Raw genomic sequence first — 19,187 nt, forward strand, 5'->3', positions numbered from 1 at the left:
AGCATCAATTGAGATGATCTTATGATTCTTTTATTTATGTGGTGGATTACGTTGATTAATTTTCTAATGTTGAACTGTCCTTGCTTACCTGGTGTGAATCTCACTTGGTCATGTTGTATTATTTTTTTCATATGGTGTTGAATTCTCTTGGCTAGAATTTTGTTGAGAATGTTGGCATCTATATTTATGAGGGGTGTTGGTCTGTAATTTCCTTTTTTTTGTGATGTCTTTGCCTGGCTTTGGTATCGGGGTTATGGTGGCTTCATAGAATGAATTTGGAAGAATTCCTTCCTTTTCTATGCTCTGAAATAGCTTGAGTAGTATTGGCATGAGCTCTTCTCTGAATATTTGGTAGAATTCTCCAGTGAAGCCTTCTGGGCTGGGTCTTTTTTGTTGTTGTTGTTGGGAGTTTTTTTTTTTTTTTTTACTTCTTCAATCTGTTCTTTTGTTGTGGGTCTATTCAGTTTTTGTACCTCAGTTTGTATTAGTTTCGGTAGATAGTGTGTGCATCCTTTTTTAGCTACAGGCTCCCCATAGTGGTTAAAAATAAGTAATACAACTTAAAATTTTTTTTTTTAAAAGTGAAGATACAGGACATATGAATTTAATCTGAGTTAAAAAAATGAAAGATAACAGTTCTAAAGAGGTCATTGTGGAACTTGTATTTTGTTTTACACATTGACAGTCTTGCTTAGAAAGTTAAGTGTATGCTTGTAGTTAATTTTGTATTGGTTATAAAATAGTGATATTTTCTCTGGGATAATAGTATAAAATAATATTTAAAGGAATGTATTAAAAAATAATGGTTCAGAGTAAGGACTTTGGTTCAGACAATATTCAGAATATCAGATGGTTATGTTGTAGTGCTACTGTCCACAGTGCTGAGAGATTAATTTTTATATGGATCAGTTAAGCTTATTCTATTGGCTTTGGACTATATTCCTGCCATATTTCAGTGTGTATAAGCCATTGGGTATTTTGTACATTTTCTTGGCCTTTTTCAGTTTGCAATGGAGAGTGGAACTCTCAATAGTATGTCAGTATATTAATATCAATAATATTAATTCAATAATATCAACATGTTATTTTGAGATAGGACTCGTGATTAGATATATGTCTTTTTTTTTCCCCATTCCTGAGAGCGATGCACTAGACAAGAGGACAGAATAATACCAATACCATCATATGCGCACGGTGACACTGTCGCTCACATTTGACATTCTTGCTTGCCAAGAACTGGGGTGTTAAGTCATTGTGAGGAGAGCTTTGGCTGAAATGAAGGATTGTCATATAATTCACTCACTGAAGAACCACAATTCAGATATACCAGTTGCCATCTAGTGGTCCAAATAAAATATGCAGGGCTGGCTTTTTTTCCTCCGTAGTATATTGAAATAAAAAATTATTGGCATAATCTTATTAATACCACCTGTTAACGTGAAGTCCTGCTTTTTAACAGATTGAATATTTTAACAAAGTGATTTGTATTAACTACAGACCAAGTAATACTAACTTAAAAGTTGAATATGTATACAGATTATGTAATCTTCCTGCAAATCTACTTAAAAGTAATTTTGCAATTTTTTTTTTCCTTTAAATAACTATTTCCTATAATACTTGGGTTGGTTGGGGAAGACGGGATTGTTATTTTGGGAATCAGCCTTTTAGACTGACATATTTGTGATTTGGGGGTTCCTTTAGGTTATTTGTTATCAAAGCGTGAAGGGCAAGCAGGATCTCCAGAGAAACCATTATCTGATCTAGGTCGTCTTTCCTACATGGCTTATTGGAAAAGTGTAATATTGGAGTGCCTTTATCATCAAAATGACAAACAAATCAGCATTAAGAAGTTAAGCAAATTGACTGGAATCTGCCCTCAAGACATTACTTCTACACTCCACCACCTACGAATGCTGGACTTCCGTAGTGACCAGTGAGCATTACATCCCTTTGTATATCTTCCAAAAATGATGAAGTGGAAGTTTCGGGGATCAGACAGTCAAATATTGGTGAAAGAGCATTAATTAACATAAGTGGTATACTTGGTGATGCTGAGATGTCATTTTCTTACCTACGCTATTTGATACTATTAACCATATTTTAAGAAAACTATTTTTCTGAATTTCCTGTACTAACCGCTCTAGAAACAATGTCATTAAGTAAAATATGCCCATGATTAATTCTCATGTAAATGATACAAAGTGAAATTATATAAGTTCAAAAGAAGCACAGCCCACTCTTGACTAGACTGGTTGGGAAAAGTTCATGAAGAAAGGTGGTGTTTGAGCCAGACACTAGATAGGTGGAGACTAGAAGAGAGAGTGCAGGAGAGTACCAGAGATTCCAGAGGGTGAGGAAATGGGGGACGATAAGTGGTTAAAATAACTTATCCATTGCTGTAGTTTAGTGTGAAGTATTTGTTGAACTTCGTATCTCTTAGCTATTTCATGTGGTGGCATATTTCCTTATTTTATCTTCCCAGGCAGGCTATTTTTGAAGCCTTTATCATCATCTCCAGGGTTTTACGTACCCGTATTCATTGCTATGTGTACCTTATACATCGCTGATTGCTATAAACTTTTCTCTGGTTCTAGATTTGTGATTATCCGCCGGGAAAAACTTATCCAGGATCACATGGCAAAGCTTCAGCTGAATTTACGGCCTGTAGATGTAGATCCAGAATGTTTACGCTGGACTCCTGTTATAGTCTCCAACTCTGTTGTCTCGGAGGAGGAAGAAGAAGAGGCTGAGGAAGGAGAAAATGAAGAGCCACAGTGCCAGGAAAGAGAATTGGAGACCAATGTAAGGACATGGATAGTCTCTCTTTATTTTTGATGACAGAATGTGTGTATTTGTTTTGTCTTTGTATTTGTGATAGATTTTTTTTTTTTATCATGTCTTAACCAAGAAAGTAAATTCACGGTAGAATTTCGGAGTTAATTTCAATAGTAGAAAATTCAGAAAGACTGGGTCCTGTTTACTCATTTATATACTTTTATGCCTTGGATCATTAGGCAAACACCAAATTTATTATAACATGTTACTTATGACTGAATATTACCAGAGTGCCAGTAAGAGCAGGTGACGCAATGGTTAAGCACTCAGCTACGAACCAGTAGGTTGGCGATCTGAACCCACCCAGTGGCTCAATGGGAGAAAAGACCTGGTAATCTGCTCCCATAAAGATTGCAGCCTAGGAAACCCTGTGTGGGTCAGTTCTCTGTCACATGCAGTTGCTATGAGTAGAAAATCGACTTGATGGCACCTAGCAACAACAATATAGTAATTGAAAGTCTCTGTGTGGCCCAAATGGATTGCATTTGACTACTAACCTAAAGGTTGGCGTTTTGAACTCACCCAGCAGTGCTGCCCAAGAAAGGCCTGGAGATCTGCTTCCATTGAGATTAGACAAGAATACCCTATGGAGCAGTTCTACTCTGTAATACACGGGGCCGCCACGAGTCAGAATTGACTCAGTGACTGTGGGTTTGGTATTTCGCTTTTTCAGGTATAGTAATTGAAGAATCTGAGTTGACTCAATCTGACAGTTATTAAAAATGAAATGAAGATGCATTTTTCTTAAAACAGAACATTAAAGCAATAATATAAACATACTTATGTTTTCCCTTAGTTCAACAGGTACACAAATGCCTTCAGCCATAAATGTTGATGAGGGGCTGTGCTCCATTGTATAATTTTCAGTATTATTCTTCATATGATGTATTCCTTTCTTGGTTCCTTTTTTTTTTTTCTTTTTTAAGCAGTGCTTTCAGCCTTTTAAAATCTGTCTTCCTTGGATAAACATAAACTCGTGTCCCTCTTTAGTGTAATTTCCAAAATGAAATTAAATACTCAGAGTAAAAATAAATCAAAGCAATTATAGAAATTTTCTTTCCTTTTTTTTTTTGCACTCTTTTCCTTTTTCCCACTGCTATGTTGAGGTCATTCCATCTCCTCTCTGCTTATAAATTTTTATTTCTTAGAAATTTGGTAAACTCTCATTTAACGTTTATAACCACTATTTTGACATTTGCTTTATTTATTGGAGTGGTATTGCATAGTGCATAATAAGAGCAGCAGTTCTGTAGTCACACTGCTGGGTTTGTATCCCATCTTCTTTACGTACTGTTACGTGGCCTTGAGCAGGTTACTTAATTATTTGTGATAAGGATATGCAATGATTGTACTTACACAGTTGTTGTAAGCATTAAATGAATAATACACATAAAGCATTTAAAATAGTGCCAAACATAGGAAATCAGCATGTTAACTATTAATAATTTCCTTTTTTAAAAGTCTGTGTCCTTTTCTTAATTCAGTATTTAAAAGGATAAAATGGCTAGGTACAACCAAGTAAGACTGAAAAATTAACCAGTATTGTTTTGTTTTCTAAAACCAGGTGGGAAAGCCGGTGTCTCGGGAGAACAAAGAACAAGATTCTTATTCTGTAATAGAAAGTGAAAAGAAACCAGAAGTTACGGTTCCAGCCAGTTCTACACGTTTGAACAAGCAAGCCCTTCCCCGTGACAGTCTTCCTGCAAATAGTCAGCCATCTCGGAGAGGCCGCTGGGGGAGGAAGAACAAAAAAACCCAGGAATGTTTTGGTGAAAAAGATTCCAAACTGCTTTTGGAAGACACATCATCAACTCCTCAGGAACAAGATGGAGAATGTGAGGAAAAATCAGAAACCTCCCAAGAACAATACACTGAAAGTGAGGAGCCGTTGGCAGCCTCTCAGGAGCAAGCAAGCCATGATGAGAAGCCAGACGTTCCTAAAAGAAGACTAAGTGAAGGGGTTGAACTGTGGAGAGGACAGCTAAAGAAAAGCCCCGAGGCTCTGAAGTGCAGATTACCAGAAGGAAATGATAGACTGCCTCGTCGCTATAGTGATGGCGACAGGGCTCTCCTCAGGAGCCTCAGTGAGAGTAGTGAGGAAGAGGAAGAGCCAGAAAGTCCTCGGTCCAGCTCACCACCCATTCTTACAAAGCCCACATTGAAGAGAAAGGTAGGGCATTTCTCTTACACGTCTTTCCTTTCTCTGGTCGCAGCTTATAGTGTACGTTTATTCTGTCCTAGAGTTCTGAAAAAGTAAAGTCAGAAATTCTTAGTGTGTCATTTTTTAAACTTTAAGCCTCAATATATTGTGGCTTGTGAACCTCCCAGTGAACAACTGAATGTGTATATGACTTCTCTGATTCATAGGAATTAACTTAAAAATTACAAGCTTATTTAAAGGTTGACTAAATGTTTTTCAGCCTACTGATTTGAAGTTCAAACCAAGACTTTTAGGATTTAAAAAATATTTTACAGCTATATACAGATTAGAAGTGTTTATATTCGAAAAGGAAAGCAAAGTATTAAACAGTTACATGGAAAGTGGTCATAACCAAAAAAAAAACCCGTTGGTGTCGAGTTGATTCTGACTGCCCTATAGAGTTCCCAAGGAGCGCCTGGTGGATTTGAACTGCTGACCTCTTGGTTAGCAGCTGTAGCACTTAACCACTGTGCCGCCAGGGTTTCTAAAAGTGGTCATAGTGGCGCCCTATGTTGAGGCAGCTAGAGTAAAGCGCTCCTCTGTTCTCCTGTGCTGCTGTTTTCCCTTACACTCTCACTCCTCTCCTCACACATCCCTCCAGTGGTTTGACTTAACCTTGTTTTAAAAGTATTTTCCAAACTATATTTAATCATCTTACAAAGTTTGAAGGACAGGCAATTTGTTGTACATCTTTGTGATGATGGTGATGAATTCTGTTCAACTGCACACCAGAGAAGTCTCAGGCTACGTAGCGAAGTGGAAGTTTTGCCACAAGCCAGCCGGACTCTGAAGTATGCCGGCTCCCTGGGTGAGCTGCTCTGTGGTAGCTGGGTGACAGCTTTAATCCAAAGCAGTGAAATCATTCTTTTCCAAAGGAGGATCTTTTTTTTTTTTTTTAAATAAGCTTTTTACTTGAGATTTATAGAATTATTACAAAGATAGTACAGAGAGTTCGCTTACAGTTTCTCCATTGGTATTGGCGAAGTGTTTCAAAAGTAAAAATGATTAACCTCTTAAATCAGTGTGGTACATTTGTTATAACTAATGAACCAATATTGATTCAGTATTGTTAGCTAGAGCCCATGCTTTATTTGTATTTCCTCAGTTTTCTGTAAAAATGCCTTTTCTCTGTTTCAGGATCCCATCCAGGATGCCACATTACATTTAGTAGTCATGTCTCTTTAGGCTCTTCTTGGTTGTGATGGTTTCTCAGACTTTCCTTGTTTTTGATGACCTTGACAGTTTTGAAGGTTACTTGTCAGGTATTATGTAGTATATCCCTCATGCGTTAGACTGAGAGAGTATGTTTTGGGGAGTAAAACCACAAGAGGTAAAGGGTCATTCTCATCATAGAGTCTCTAAGGAAACTCTCATCATATCAAGGGTAAATTACTGTCAGTATGACTTAACACTCGATATTAACCTTGAGTACCTAATTTAAGGTTAGTGTTGGTCAGGTTTCTCCACTCTGAAGTGACCCCCCCCGCCCTATACTGTACTCTGCAGAGAAGTCACCATGCATAGCCCGCACTTAGGATATGGGGAGTTAGGCTCCCCTCCTTAGGAGCAGACTGTCTACAGAAATTGTTAGGAATTCTGCACAGGAGGTTTGTCTGTTCTACCCCGTTAATTTATTTATTCAGTCATTTGTATCAGTATGGACTCATATAGATACTTACATTTTGAGTTATAATCCAGCACTACTACTTTATTTAATGTGTTGGTCAAGACGTTTCTGCTGTGGCCATTGGGAACACTTTCAGCTTCACTCAGTGCCACTCCTCGCTGTGCAGTTTTGTTTTGTGGTGGTTGTTGTTGTGGTTTTATTTTTTGGCACTGCACGATGCTCCAGATTCATGTCCTGTCCCAGTCCTAGAATCGGCCATTTCTCCAAGGAGCAAGGCCGTTTTTAACCTAATTTGAAGATTAGGTTCTCAACTAGGAGGACTAGTAAATTTAGAGTAGAGGAAAATTGAGCACGGACCATGTACTCTATTATTCGTTGCATGACCTTGAAGAATATATCTTTGCTATTTTAGGGCTTATTTTGCCTATTTATTTATAAAATAAAACAATTTATGCTGTATCCTATGTGGAAAAGAATTGTAGCTGGCAATGAAATCACGTGTGAAGTATTTTTGAAGCTCTTGAAGAAATTCATGTGACTGGGCATCAGGAGGCCTGTATTTGACAGCCAGTCCTACTGCTGCCTGGATGTGTGACCCTGGGCAATCCTGTCACCTTTCTGCCTCTATAAAGTGAGAGGACTGGATTAGATCATCTCTGGCACATCTTATTTTTTATTTTGTGATGGCTGTTCTGTGATTTAAGGTGTTAGGTCAATTTTATTGCAGAGTTGTGCCTAATATGTCAAAGTCCAGCAACAGGTTTATTTTACCTTTGAAATGCTTCACTAATACCAAGTAAATACATTTCAGCTCTGTATTACCACATTTCACTGTAACTTTACGAATAGCTCATGAAAATGGCATAGAGTTTCACTGATGTTCTGTTAACCTTCATGGTATTGCTCTGAGATGGAAAGTATTTTTGTCCCTTTTCTTCTCTTGAGGAAACCCTGGTGGCATAGTGGTTCAGTGCTACAACTGCTAACTAAAACGTCGGCAGTTTGAACCTACCAGGCGCTCCTTGGAAACCCTATGGGGCAGTTACACTCTGCGCTATAGGATCGCTATGTGTTGGAATCGACTCATCTGCAACGGGTTTGGTTATTGTTTTTTTTCCTTCTCTTGAGCAAAAGGGAAGTTAAAGAGATTAGCCTGGGTCATTTCAGCATTGAAATAGGCAAGGGATCACTTTCTCCTACTCCCTAGGGTGTTAAATTTAACTGAGCTGTTAATAAGAGAATGATAGTATCTGTTCTTTGGGCCTGGCATGCCTACCTAATCTTTCACAAAGTTGTATTCAGCTATCCAGAATCGCTGTATCTGTAATACTTTACGTATACTGTCTTACTACAGTGTTTTGAAAGAATAATCAAAATGGCTTTGACGAACAGCATCCTTATTTCATATGTGCTAATTCTCTTAGGTTTAAAAACTAATTTTATTAATAGAAATGATAATGTTCATTACTGTAAATAAAATACTTTCTCTTTTAAATAGAAACCAATTCTTCACCGAAGAAGGAGAGTCCGAAAGCGCAAACACCACAATAGCAGTGTGGTCACAGAAACTATTTCTGAGACAACAGAGGTGTTAGATGAACCTTTTGAAGACTCTGACTCTGAGAGGCCGATGCCAAGATTAGAACCCACGTTTGAGATTGATGAAGAGGAAGAGGAAGAGGATGAAAACGAACTCTTCCCTAGAGGATACTTCCGTTGTTTGTCCTCACAGGATGTTCTCAGGTGTCGATCTTCCTCTAAGAGGAAGTCTAAAGACGAAGAAGACGATGAAGATTCAGATGATGTTGACGGTATGTATGAAATGGTTACCTACCGTGGCTTTGTTGGCTTTAAAGATACAGCCGTAATATCTGTAAACCTTTGTTTTTGTTTTTGCCCGTTCCTTTCTTGGTCCCAACTGAATCCTTAGTTGATGAGTGGATTGGACTTAGCATCAAGAAGGTGTTTAAGTAGTAGCCCTTTATAGAATTTGTACTCTGTGGACTTAGTCTGTTTTGCTCATTGCTGTATGCTTTGTGCTTAGAAAAGACACTCAATAAATGTTGTTAAATGAAGGAATGCTGAGAATACAATTCTAAAATAAAAACAGCATGTAAATTGGAATTTGCTTCAAATTTGTTCCATCAGGAATCCTTCCTGAATCATCTCCAATTTGTCTTAACCCAACTAATGGTATCTTTCTAATAAAGATGCAAACAATACCTCTTAATAAATTAAATTTTATGGTGTTGATAAAAATTCAAGTATTCATTTTTAAAATAAGCTTCTCATCATTTCCTCTTCAGAGAGAAAGAAACTGGGGCTCACATATGAGCTGGGTCAAAAATTAGTCTTCTGCATCCTAACCCAAAGTTCTGGCCGGCTTATCACGCTGCCTGCATCTGCAGTAGGCTTGCCTTGCATGGCATCAAACTGAGCCCTTTTTACTTTGCTGGGTGAATGTGAAGAAATCTAGTTATCTACCTTGGTATAAAAACCCATGTAGCTATTATGCATTAATTAGTTGAATTTTTTATTCTCCTTTTTAAAATAAATTCACCAGATTTCAATTTAGTGGATAATTTGCATTTTCTCCATTATCATATTTTCACATAACAAATATTTTTAATATTTGCTTTGCTTTGTTTTGACTGATTTTCTAAAGTTTTAATTATGTTATATTTTGAAATATTTAACTAAGAAAGTAAAAATTTATTTTATAAATTTGGCACATTAGTAAATTCTGTCTTGGATCATTGTACACTAAAATGGTGTCCACTGTTTAAGTCCCTGTCGGCTTGGACAAGTTTTCTCAGATTCAGCCATTTCCTTAGTTTACTTGCAAGTTGTTACTACTAACTATACCTTTTAGATGTCCCCCCTAAAAAGTCTGTTTTTGCATTGGTGCTTAAAACCCACTGCTGTTGAGTCGATTCCGACTCATAGCGACCCTACAGGTCACAGTAGAACTGCCCCATAGAGTTTCCAAGGAGCGCCAGGTGGATTCGAACTGCTGACCTTTTGGTTAGCAGCCGTAGCTCTTAACCACTATGCCACCAGGGTTTCCCGTTGGTGCCTACATCCTTTAAAAGTTCATTGGGAGAAGTGGAACAACTACAACATAAATGTCCGTGCACTGTGAAGAATATGATGTCACTGAACAACTTGTAGAGAAATTATTGAATGGGAACCTAGATCGCTGTATGAACCTTCATTGAAAACACAATAAAGATGTAATTGAAAAAAAAAAAAAAAAAAAAAGAGGTAATGGGAGAAAAATAATGCTAAAATCAAATTTATTTCTCATAAAATGTTGCCATTGGGGCTTTACCATTTTCTTCAGGTCAGTATTATCCAGGACTAAATGCCTTGCAGGACTGTTCTCATAAAATACAACATTGATTGAGAAATTGTTCACATTAAATTGCTCAGTCATGGGTTTGAGTAATTGGCTCATGAAATTACACGAAGTAATGAGTTTGTGGAAACTAAGGAAAACAGATAATATAAATATAATATATATATTATAATTATATAATATAAATATAAGGAAAACAGATAATATAAAAGATAATATATAACTTTTTAGTTTTTTTAAAATGAGTTTGTGGAAACTAAGGAAAACAATATAAACCACATACACATTAAAAAAAATGAGCTGATTTGTAACTTACACAGTAGAGACAACTTGGAAGGGTACTATTTCCTACTTATTATTTGCATCTTTATAAAGCTTATAGTAAAATATGACTTGCAGAAAGGATAACTTCTTTGTCTAAGAGATACACACACTACATTGTCATTTATTTGATTTTATATCTGTAAGTTCTAATAAATTCATTATTTTTTGTAGCTTACTGTGAAGTAAAATCAGAAAATGTTAGGTTGAAAGGCTAATATACCTGATCCCAGAGAGACTGAGTCCTTTTCCCTTCATTCAACTAGTAAATAACTGATATGCTTTAATGTTAGTCTATACGTAGAATCCTTCAGAAGAAGATGTTTGGGACCTCTTAAAGAAATGAGCTCCAGATGGAAATGGTTCTAATAGTTTTTATTCAGAGTCTGTACTCACGGAATGAGTTTTAATGATCTATAATATTAATGTGTAATAAAAATTATTGCAATTTTTATTAATGTAATTTATATGTATCTCTTCTTAATATTTAGCTCTATTAAGTGCTTCTGTGTGTCAGCCACTGCGCAAGTGTTTTATACCGATTAACTTAATCTGCATAGCATGTTGGTACTCTCCGTTTTATAAATGAGGAAACTGAAAGAGTAACTCCCGAGGCCACACAACTGGTGATGATAAACCTGAACTGCTTTTAACTAGTGGATGGTAATAGAGTATTGACGAGGAATTGTTCATTGTTCTGCCAGTTCACTGTGTGACTTTAGAACCAAAAACTCAAACCAAACCCACTGCCATTGAGTAGATTCCAACTCATAGCAACCCTATAGGACAAAGTAGTACTGCCCCATTGGGTTTCCAAGGCTGTAAATTTTCATGGAAGCAGACTGCCACATCATTCTCCTCGTGCCTTTAGAAAATTAGGTTTATCCTTTAGATTTCTTATCTTTACAGTGAAATTAATCAGGAATTTGTGATGATAAAATCATTTCTGTTGTCCATGCTGAGCTCAGAAACGGGCATTAGAAAATATAAAATCTTGTAACTTGTCTTTATTATTTTACAGACACTCCTATCTTGAAGCCAGTATCTCTCTTGCGAAAATGCGACGTAAAGGACTCTTCACTTGAGCCAGATACATCCACACCTCTGAAAAAGAAAAAGGGATGGCCAAAAGGCAAGAGCCGCAAACCGGTCCACTGGAAGAAAAGACCTGGTCGCAAACCAGGATTTAAGTTGAATCGGGAAATTATACCAGTTTCTACTCAAGAGTACATTGTTGAGCCCGTTGTCCCCGTTCCTAAACCTGGACGTAAACTGAAAATTCAAGAGAATGAAGAAACTATTGAACCAAAAGAAGACTTGCCCTTAACCGAAGAAAGGAAGGAAGAGGAGATGCGTGTGGAAGCAGAGGAGGCTGAAGAGGGAGAAGAGGAGGATACGACCAGCAGTGAAGTTAGAGCAGCATCTCCAGTGGATAGCAGCAATAGTCCTGAGACAGAAGCTAAGGAGCCTGAGGTGGAAGAGGAAGAAGAGAAACCCCGAGTTTTAGAAGAGCAGAGGCAATCAGAGGAAGAGCAGCAGGAACTGGAAGAACAGGAGCAAGAGGAAGAAGATGAAGTGGCTGTAGAGACAAACCGGAATGAAGACCATGATGCTGATGATGAAGATGATGGTCACCTGGAATCTACAAAGAAAAAGGAGCTAGAGGAGCAGTCTGTTACAGAAGATGTCAAGGAGGAGCTTAGTAGGCAAGAAGCTTTTTTAGATACTAATATGCAGAACAGTAGGGAGAACGGAAAGGATAAAGATGAAACAGAACCAGATTCCGAAGAGGAACAGACTTCCCATGAAACATCCGTGGTATCAGAGCACATGCCAGGCTCGGAGGATGATCCTGAAGAAGAGTCAAACACTAAAGAAGAATTAATTGAGTTAAAGGAGGAAGAAGAGATTCCTCATAGTGAACTGGATCTGGAAACTGTGCAGGCGGTGCAGTCTTTGACTCAAGAAGAAAGCAGTGAGCACGAGGGAGCCTACCAGGACTGTGAAGAGACTCTGGCAGCTTGTCAGACCCTGCAGAGTTACACTCAGGCTGATGAAGACCCTCAGATATCAATGGTTGAAGACTGCCAGGCTTCAGATCATAATAGCCCAATATCCTCTGTTCAGTCTCATCCCAGCCAGTCAGTCCGTTCGGTCAGCAGTCCCAACGTGCCTGCCCTTGAGAGTGGTTACACCCAGATCAGCCCGGAACAAGGATCCCTGTCCGCACCCTCTATGCAGAACATGGAGACCAGCCCCATGATGGATGTGCCTTCTGTATCAGACCACTCTCAGCAGGTGGTGGACAGTGGCTTCAGTGACCTGGGCAGCATTGAGAGCACCACAGAAAACTATGAGAACCCCAGCAGTTACGATTCCACAATGGGGGGCAGCATTTGTGGCAATAACTCTTCTCAGAGCAGCTGCTCCTACGGTGGGCTGTCATCCTCCAGCAGCCTCACCCAGAACAGTTGTGTTGTCACTCAGCAGATGGCAAACATGGGCAACAGCTGCAGCATGATGCAGCAGAGCACCGTCCAGCCTGCTGCCAACTGCAACATCAAGTCACCTCAGAGCTGTGTGGTGGAGAGGCCTCCAAGTAACCAGCAGCCACCGCCGCCCCCACCGCAGCAGCAGCAGCAGCAGCAGCAACAACCAGCACCACAGCCCCCACCACCCCAGCAGCCGCCGCCGCAGCCGCCGCCACAGCAGCCGCCGCAGCCGCCGCAGCAGCCGCAGCCACCTCAGCCCCAGCAGCCTCAGCCCCCGCCCCCGCCCCAGCAGCAGCCCCCCCTGTCACAGTGCAGTATGAATAATAGTTTCACCCCAGCGCCTATGATCATGGAGATACCGGAGTCTGGAAGCACTGGGAACATAAGTATCTATGAGAGGATCCCAGGGGATTTTGGTGCCGGCAGCTACTCTCAACCGTCAGCCACCTTCAGTTTAGCCAAGTTGCAGCAGCTGACTAACACCATTATGGACCCTCATGCCATGCCTTATAGCCATTCTCCTGCCGTGACTTCCTATGCAACCAGTGTTTCTCTGTCTAATACAGGACTGGCTCAGCTAGCTCCATCTCATCCATTAGCTGGGACCCCTCAAGCACAAGCCACCATGACACCGCCCCCAAACTTGGCATCTACCACCATGAACCTCACGTCACCTCTGCTCCAGTGCAACATGTCTGCCACCAACATTGGCATTCCTCACACTCAGAGGTTGCAAGGGCAAATGCCCGTCAAGGGGCACATTTCCATTCGCTCCAAATCCGCACCACTGCCATCTGCAGCTGCTCACCAACAGCAGCTGTATGGCCGCAGCCCACCAGCGGTTGCCATGCAGACTGGCCCTCGTGCACTGGCTGTTCAGCGTGGCATGAACATGGGGGTTAACTTAATGCCGACCCCTACCTATAATGTCAATTCCATGAATATGAACACCTTGAATGCCATGAACAGCTATCGAATGACACAGCCCATGATGAACAGCAGTTACCATAGTAACCCTGCCTACATGAACCAGACAGCACAGTATCCTATGCAGATGCAGATGGGAATGATGGGGAGCCAGGCCTATACCCAGCAGCCTATGCAGCCAAACCCTCATGGAAACATGATGTACACTGGCCCCTCCCATCACAGCTACATGAATGCTGCTGGCGTGCCCAAGCAGTCACTCAATGGACCTTACATGAGAAGATGAGCAAGATGAACTTGCGAGTAAAAACTTAAAATATATATAAATAAAGGAACCTTTTATACTGACAAACCAGAGAAAAATGGACCTTTTTTTCCAGTTAAGATATTGCTGTAGACTTAGAGGAATTTTTCTTTGGTTTCTTTTATTTTGTAGAAAACCTGGTCTTCTCTTTTTTTGGGTTCATTTTGTTCTGGGTTTTGATTTTCTTCTCAATCTTGAAGCATTTTACAGTAGAACTCATCTAAAAATGGATTCGGGGATAGGGGAAACATGCACAAAATCTTTTCATAATTAAAAAGAGCCTTACTTTCTTTACACACCACATGGACAAAATTTGTGTAAAGGTGAATTATCTTTATTTTATTTTAAAATGTATGTTTCCCCCTCACTGTTTGCAGCTCCCAATGTTGTCATTTTTAAATGTTATATATACATCTCGAGGGTTAAGCAGACCCTTTCCTCCAGACCTAACCTTTCATTTCCTACTTCATTCCAGCAGGAGGCACTTACGGGAGACTCGGACGGGGACATGGAGAACAACCCAAGCTCCTTAAACTTATTATTATTGTTAATATTGTTATTATTATTATTATTAATAAAGTGAGGCAGGAAAATGCTTCTCCTTTTAAAATCCCCTCCACTCCCTATACACACACACCTCTTGAAACCTTTCCCCAAGAATGTTTCTTTATAAATGGACTTCATTGAAGTGTTTGTTTTTCTTAAATCAAGTGTAATATAATTTTTTAGAAATTATTCCTGCTCAGCACTCAGAGACACAAAAATACTGTAAGTCTCAATTAACAGCAGAATCTCAGAGGAAAGCTGTTTGCAATCCTAATCCAGCCCTTGGAGGAGTAGAGATGGTCAATTAACAATCAAAAAGAGGAAATTAACCTCTTTGTTTTTTACCACCTGGTGAATCAGCCATAACGCACATATTCCACTCAGCCTCTTGTTTTTAGTATGTACTTTGAAATGCTAAGGGTCTTTGAATCTTGAGCCTTTGACTCTGATTAAACTCAAACAGCAGTTCCCAGTGATTTGCCTCTTACATTTTTTTCGTAAAGTGTTGTTGGACGACTGTACGTTTCAGTGATTTGAAAAATACCTGACAAACCTTTGACACTGTTTATTTTAGGTTGGAAGAGAGGACACAGAATGTGTGTTGTAAGGGAGTTTATGGTGTGATTTTTAATAGCTACTTCAATGATACATATACCTCTAGTTTTCAGTTGTCTTGAGATTCTGAGTTCGTCCCTTGTGAATCAGAGCGTAGCAGCCCCTCTCCTGTGAGTGGCTAACGAGAGGAGGGATCGACAGACCACCAGCATAGCATGGCGCATCTGGACAGCAGGGTTCCAGCAGGTTCATATGTTGCTCCCAGCTCCATTCTCTTTTCTCTTGCGCAACCAGTTCTCCCATTCTCTTCCTGTTACAGGCTCCAGGGATAGGTAAAAACATATATATATATATATATAATCCATCATTAGGAGATGGAAACTATTATACCACTTGGTATGTGCAGTCAAATATCCAAAAGGGGGAAGTACTGCTTAAAGAAATACCTGTAAGCATTAAATTCTCTCCTTTATTTGTACATTTTATATAGATAAATTTTTAAACTACTAATTAGGCATTAAATTTTTTCAAATGCACAGGTTTGTTGGTTTTTTTTATACACTTCAATTGACTTTCTCAATTAAGTGTGTTAGATAGAAAAAGGCAGAATTCCACATCTTACCGCTATCAAGTCTGAGCATGTGCAAGGCTGTGTAGGACCCAGTTTCTCTGTATATACTATTCCAGTTCCCAGTCATCTATGTAGAAAATGCACTGTGCTGCCCTCTCCCTACATCTTCAGCTACGTCATTGCTTCCTGGTTGGGGTGGGGATGGGTGGGGTGGGGAGGGAGGTATATTGGGAGGGGGGGGGTCAAGGCAGAAGGAGAAGCTGTTGAAATGAGGGCCGTGAATTCAGTTTCTGTTGGTTTGCGGTTGTGTTTGGTTTTGTTTGTTTCTTTAAAAAACAAAAACAAAAAAAATTTCAATCGGGCAGCTCCCTTTTCCACAAGCCTGTTTGTGACTGTAGAACTATTGTAGAGAAAACGTTCTTTTCTATATTATAAAAGAAATTATCCAACACAGTAATATTGGTACCTGTCATTTTTTCACTTCTGTTTAAAAAAAAAAAAAATGTATTTTTAGCAAGATAACTTGGGTAATCTTCTAAAAAAGAAATTTAAAAACACTGTTAGTGACTTTGATGCCTTTTAAAATAAGAGCTTTTTCATTTCATTCCATCTTTAAAATTTTTTATCTTTGTTGTAGAATATTAAAAACTATTTTAAGAAAGAAAAATTCTCTTTAAAGAGATCTCTAGAGTGTGTGAATAGAGCTCCAGATGCCTCTAAAAGCCGCATGTACAAATGAAGCTAAGTCTATTCCTGTCTGTTTATATTTGCTTTTCCTGTTTTGTAACCTCTTTGTACTTTGTTCATGGTGACTTGTAAGCTAAGGGGAAGGGGTGCCTAGATGCCTTTGTATTTCTCCATGTCATGCGCTCCTGGGCCAGCTGGCCTCCCTTCCTCTCCTATTGTATGTAATATCACTTTTTTCCCCCTTTCTAGCAAGTACTTTCAAAAGAACTCTGTACATTTTAACATAAAAAAAAAAATAAATTATGTTGAGCCATTTTGGATGTCTGTCTTGCCTGTGGAATTTTTCTCTCTTCCAGATTCTCCAAAGTCTTTGAATTCCTTCTCTACACACCAGGAAAAACAAACAAACAAACAAACTCATTGCCATCTAGTCGATTCCAACTCATAGTGACAGAGTAGAACTGCCCCATAGGGTTTGCAAGTAGCAGCTGGTGGATTCAGACTGCCAACCTTTTTGGTTAGCAGCTGGGCTCTTACCCAGTGTGCCACCAGGGCTCCATGTGGAGACCTGTATAAATACCGGTCTTCACTTTCATCCTTGTATACCAGGCATTAAGTTCATGGTCTTTGAGATTTAGATTTTCATTCACATTTGTATTTAAATACCGATTACATAGATGGTTTTTCCTTCCCCAAAGGAAATAATGTATAATAAGCTAGCTTTGGGTTTTTGGGGGCGGGGGGGGGGATTATAATTACAACCGAAAGGGGTTGTGATTCACTCAACCAAGGCAAGGAAATACAGTTGCAATAACAAGTAGCTCCTAGACTTGGAGGAATAATTTTTATTAATCTTATTTGATAATGTAACCCAATGTTTTTAAAGGAAAGATGAAAGCATTGTTTGTTTCTTACCTAGTTTTACCTGATTATGTAATGTAGGAAAATTTGCCATCCTCCTTTTGCCGGAAATCAAGGTCCTGAACATTGATGGTCTCACTTGGCGTTTCTCTTACCCTACGTGCCGCTCATCATTTAGAGTTTTGGGTGACAGATTCCAGGAAATTAGATTTAGCTTTAGGGAATTGACGTTAGATTTTTGGGGGTAGGGATGAGATAGGTACAGGTTTTCGTGGCCCCCTCTGTGATTTTAGCTGCACTTTCCCACTGAGTTAAGGAAGTATACGTGAATAGTGTCTAAAACATTGATTCGAAACCTCATGTTGTAATTTAGACACTATTATAGTCCTGTCGTTACCAGAAAGGTGGTTGGTTGGTTTTGGGCACAGACCCTGTTGTACTATGCAATTATTAGTGGGTTATCTCAAAAACATACTTCTTGCCTTTGCTATTGCAGAGTATTTGCTTTAAGTGAATTCAACATAACGCAATTCTGATTTTTCTAAGATAATGTGACCAAAGAATATTATAGATTTCTTCTGTTACTCCTCACTATGTATTACATTTAAAATATAATTTGAATCATATAATTCCATTTACAGACAACTCGTGAGTGATCTCTGAGTATTGTCTACCCTCTGGCCTTTTCACTCTATTAGAAGATAGATATGCAGGAAAGTGATGTTACCCTTGATTAATGTGTATGTGAGTTGAGAAGCCCAGGTCTTCCAATGTTGCCATCTATTGGCACATACACAGTAACTAAAGTACCAGGAATCACATTCTTTTAAAGCCCCTGAGCATCTCAGGTGGGGTCTTGACTTCCCTTGTAGCCTGGTGTCAACTGTGTATATTCGCTGAATACCAGAGTCTTGTCAGGCTAACATTGTAGCATTTTAGGTGAGAATTACTACCTCAGGGTCTCCAGATTACAGTCTTGGCAATACGTGGTGTTTTTTGTCATATTTCTTCCTCTAATCTTTTAATAATGGGCAGGAGGATATAGGTCGATGATGATAATTGAGAGAGATAGGGAAAAGAGACAAAAATAACTAATTACCAGAACAGAGTATGCAGGGTTATGACAAATGGGGGAGGGGGGAGGACTCTATATTTTGTATCCTTGATTTGACTTTCACGAAATCTAAAAATTCAAGTGCAGTGTTCCTGTAAACTCAAAAGACTATCCAGAGTAACATTTTTAATGTTGGCAAATGTCTGGAATTCTTGAGCATGGTCATCCAGTTAAAAGCAGGCAATCCTCAGAAGAAAAAACCCAGCCCATCCTTTAATACGTTTCTGTTAAGGGGCAGGATGGGTTTGGTTATGTAAGTTGGTGTGGTTACGTAATGTAACACAGACCCGTGGGTTTTCTTTCCAGAGTGGCAGCTACAAATTGGGCTTAATGGAGATTCTTCACTATATTAATAAGAGCCTAATATTGGTATACAGATGACAATAAAGCCTGAAAATCATGGCACCTTTAATTTTGTCTTTGATAAGGAAAGCCCTGGGGTATGATGGGCTTTGGTCTTTAAGATCTTTTAAACACTGGACAGACAGGGAATTGTTTTCCTGCAGCTATTTAGTGAGCGAACTTTGAGTGTGAAATATACATTCTTGTTAGCAAGGAAAAAAATCCTTAACATTTAACTCCTTTTTAAGTAGACATTTCATTTCTGAAAGTCATTGAAAGGCAAGTATTAAACATTCTCTGGGCTATGTATTTAACCCACCATTTTTAGTTTATACATGCACAAAGTTGAGCCAAGCAAAGAAAAGTGGGCTGAACTGAGATAAACTAATCACCTATGCTCAGTGTGTAGAACTACAAGGCTTCCATAGCTATATGGCTACTAGGGTT

At 39.1% G+C, this 19,187-nt stretch overlaps 1 protein-coding gene across 3 annotated transcripts in view; it reads left to right on the forward strand.

Moving 5' to 3' along the window:
* The window catches only part of KAT6A (lysine acetyltransferase 6A), a 116,525-nt gene extending 100,594 nt beyond the window's left edge, over positions 1–15,931 (forward strand). For all 3 annotated transcript variants that reach the window (XM_064272781.1, XM_064272782.1, XM_064272783.1), the window contains 5 exons: positions 1,702–1,933; positions 2,595–2,802; positions 4,400–5,005; positions 8,161–8,473; positions 11,363–15,931. In XM_064272781.1, coding sequence (XP_064128851.1) covers positions 1,702–1,933; positions 2,595–2,802; positions 4,400–5,005; positions 8,161–8,473; positions 11,363–14,046 — 4,043 coding nt within the window. In that variant the 3' untranslated portion in view covers positions 14,047–15,931. The remainder of the gene's footprint in view (positions 1–1,701; positions 1,934–2,594; positions 2,803–4,399; positions 5,006–8,160; positions 8,474–11,362) is intronic.
* Positions 15,932–19,187: the final 3,256 nt, after the last annotated feature.

This window comes from Loxodonta africana, chromosome 19, assembly GCF_030014295.1.
Source record: "Loxodonta africana isolate mLoxAfr1 chromosome 19, mLoxAfr1.hap2, whole genome shotgun sequence".
In the NCBI taxonomy this organism is placed as follows: Eukaryota; Metazoa; Chordata; class Mammalia; order Proboscidea; family Elephantidae; genus Loxodonta; species Loxodonta africana.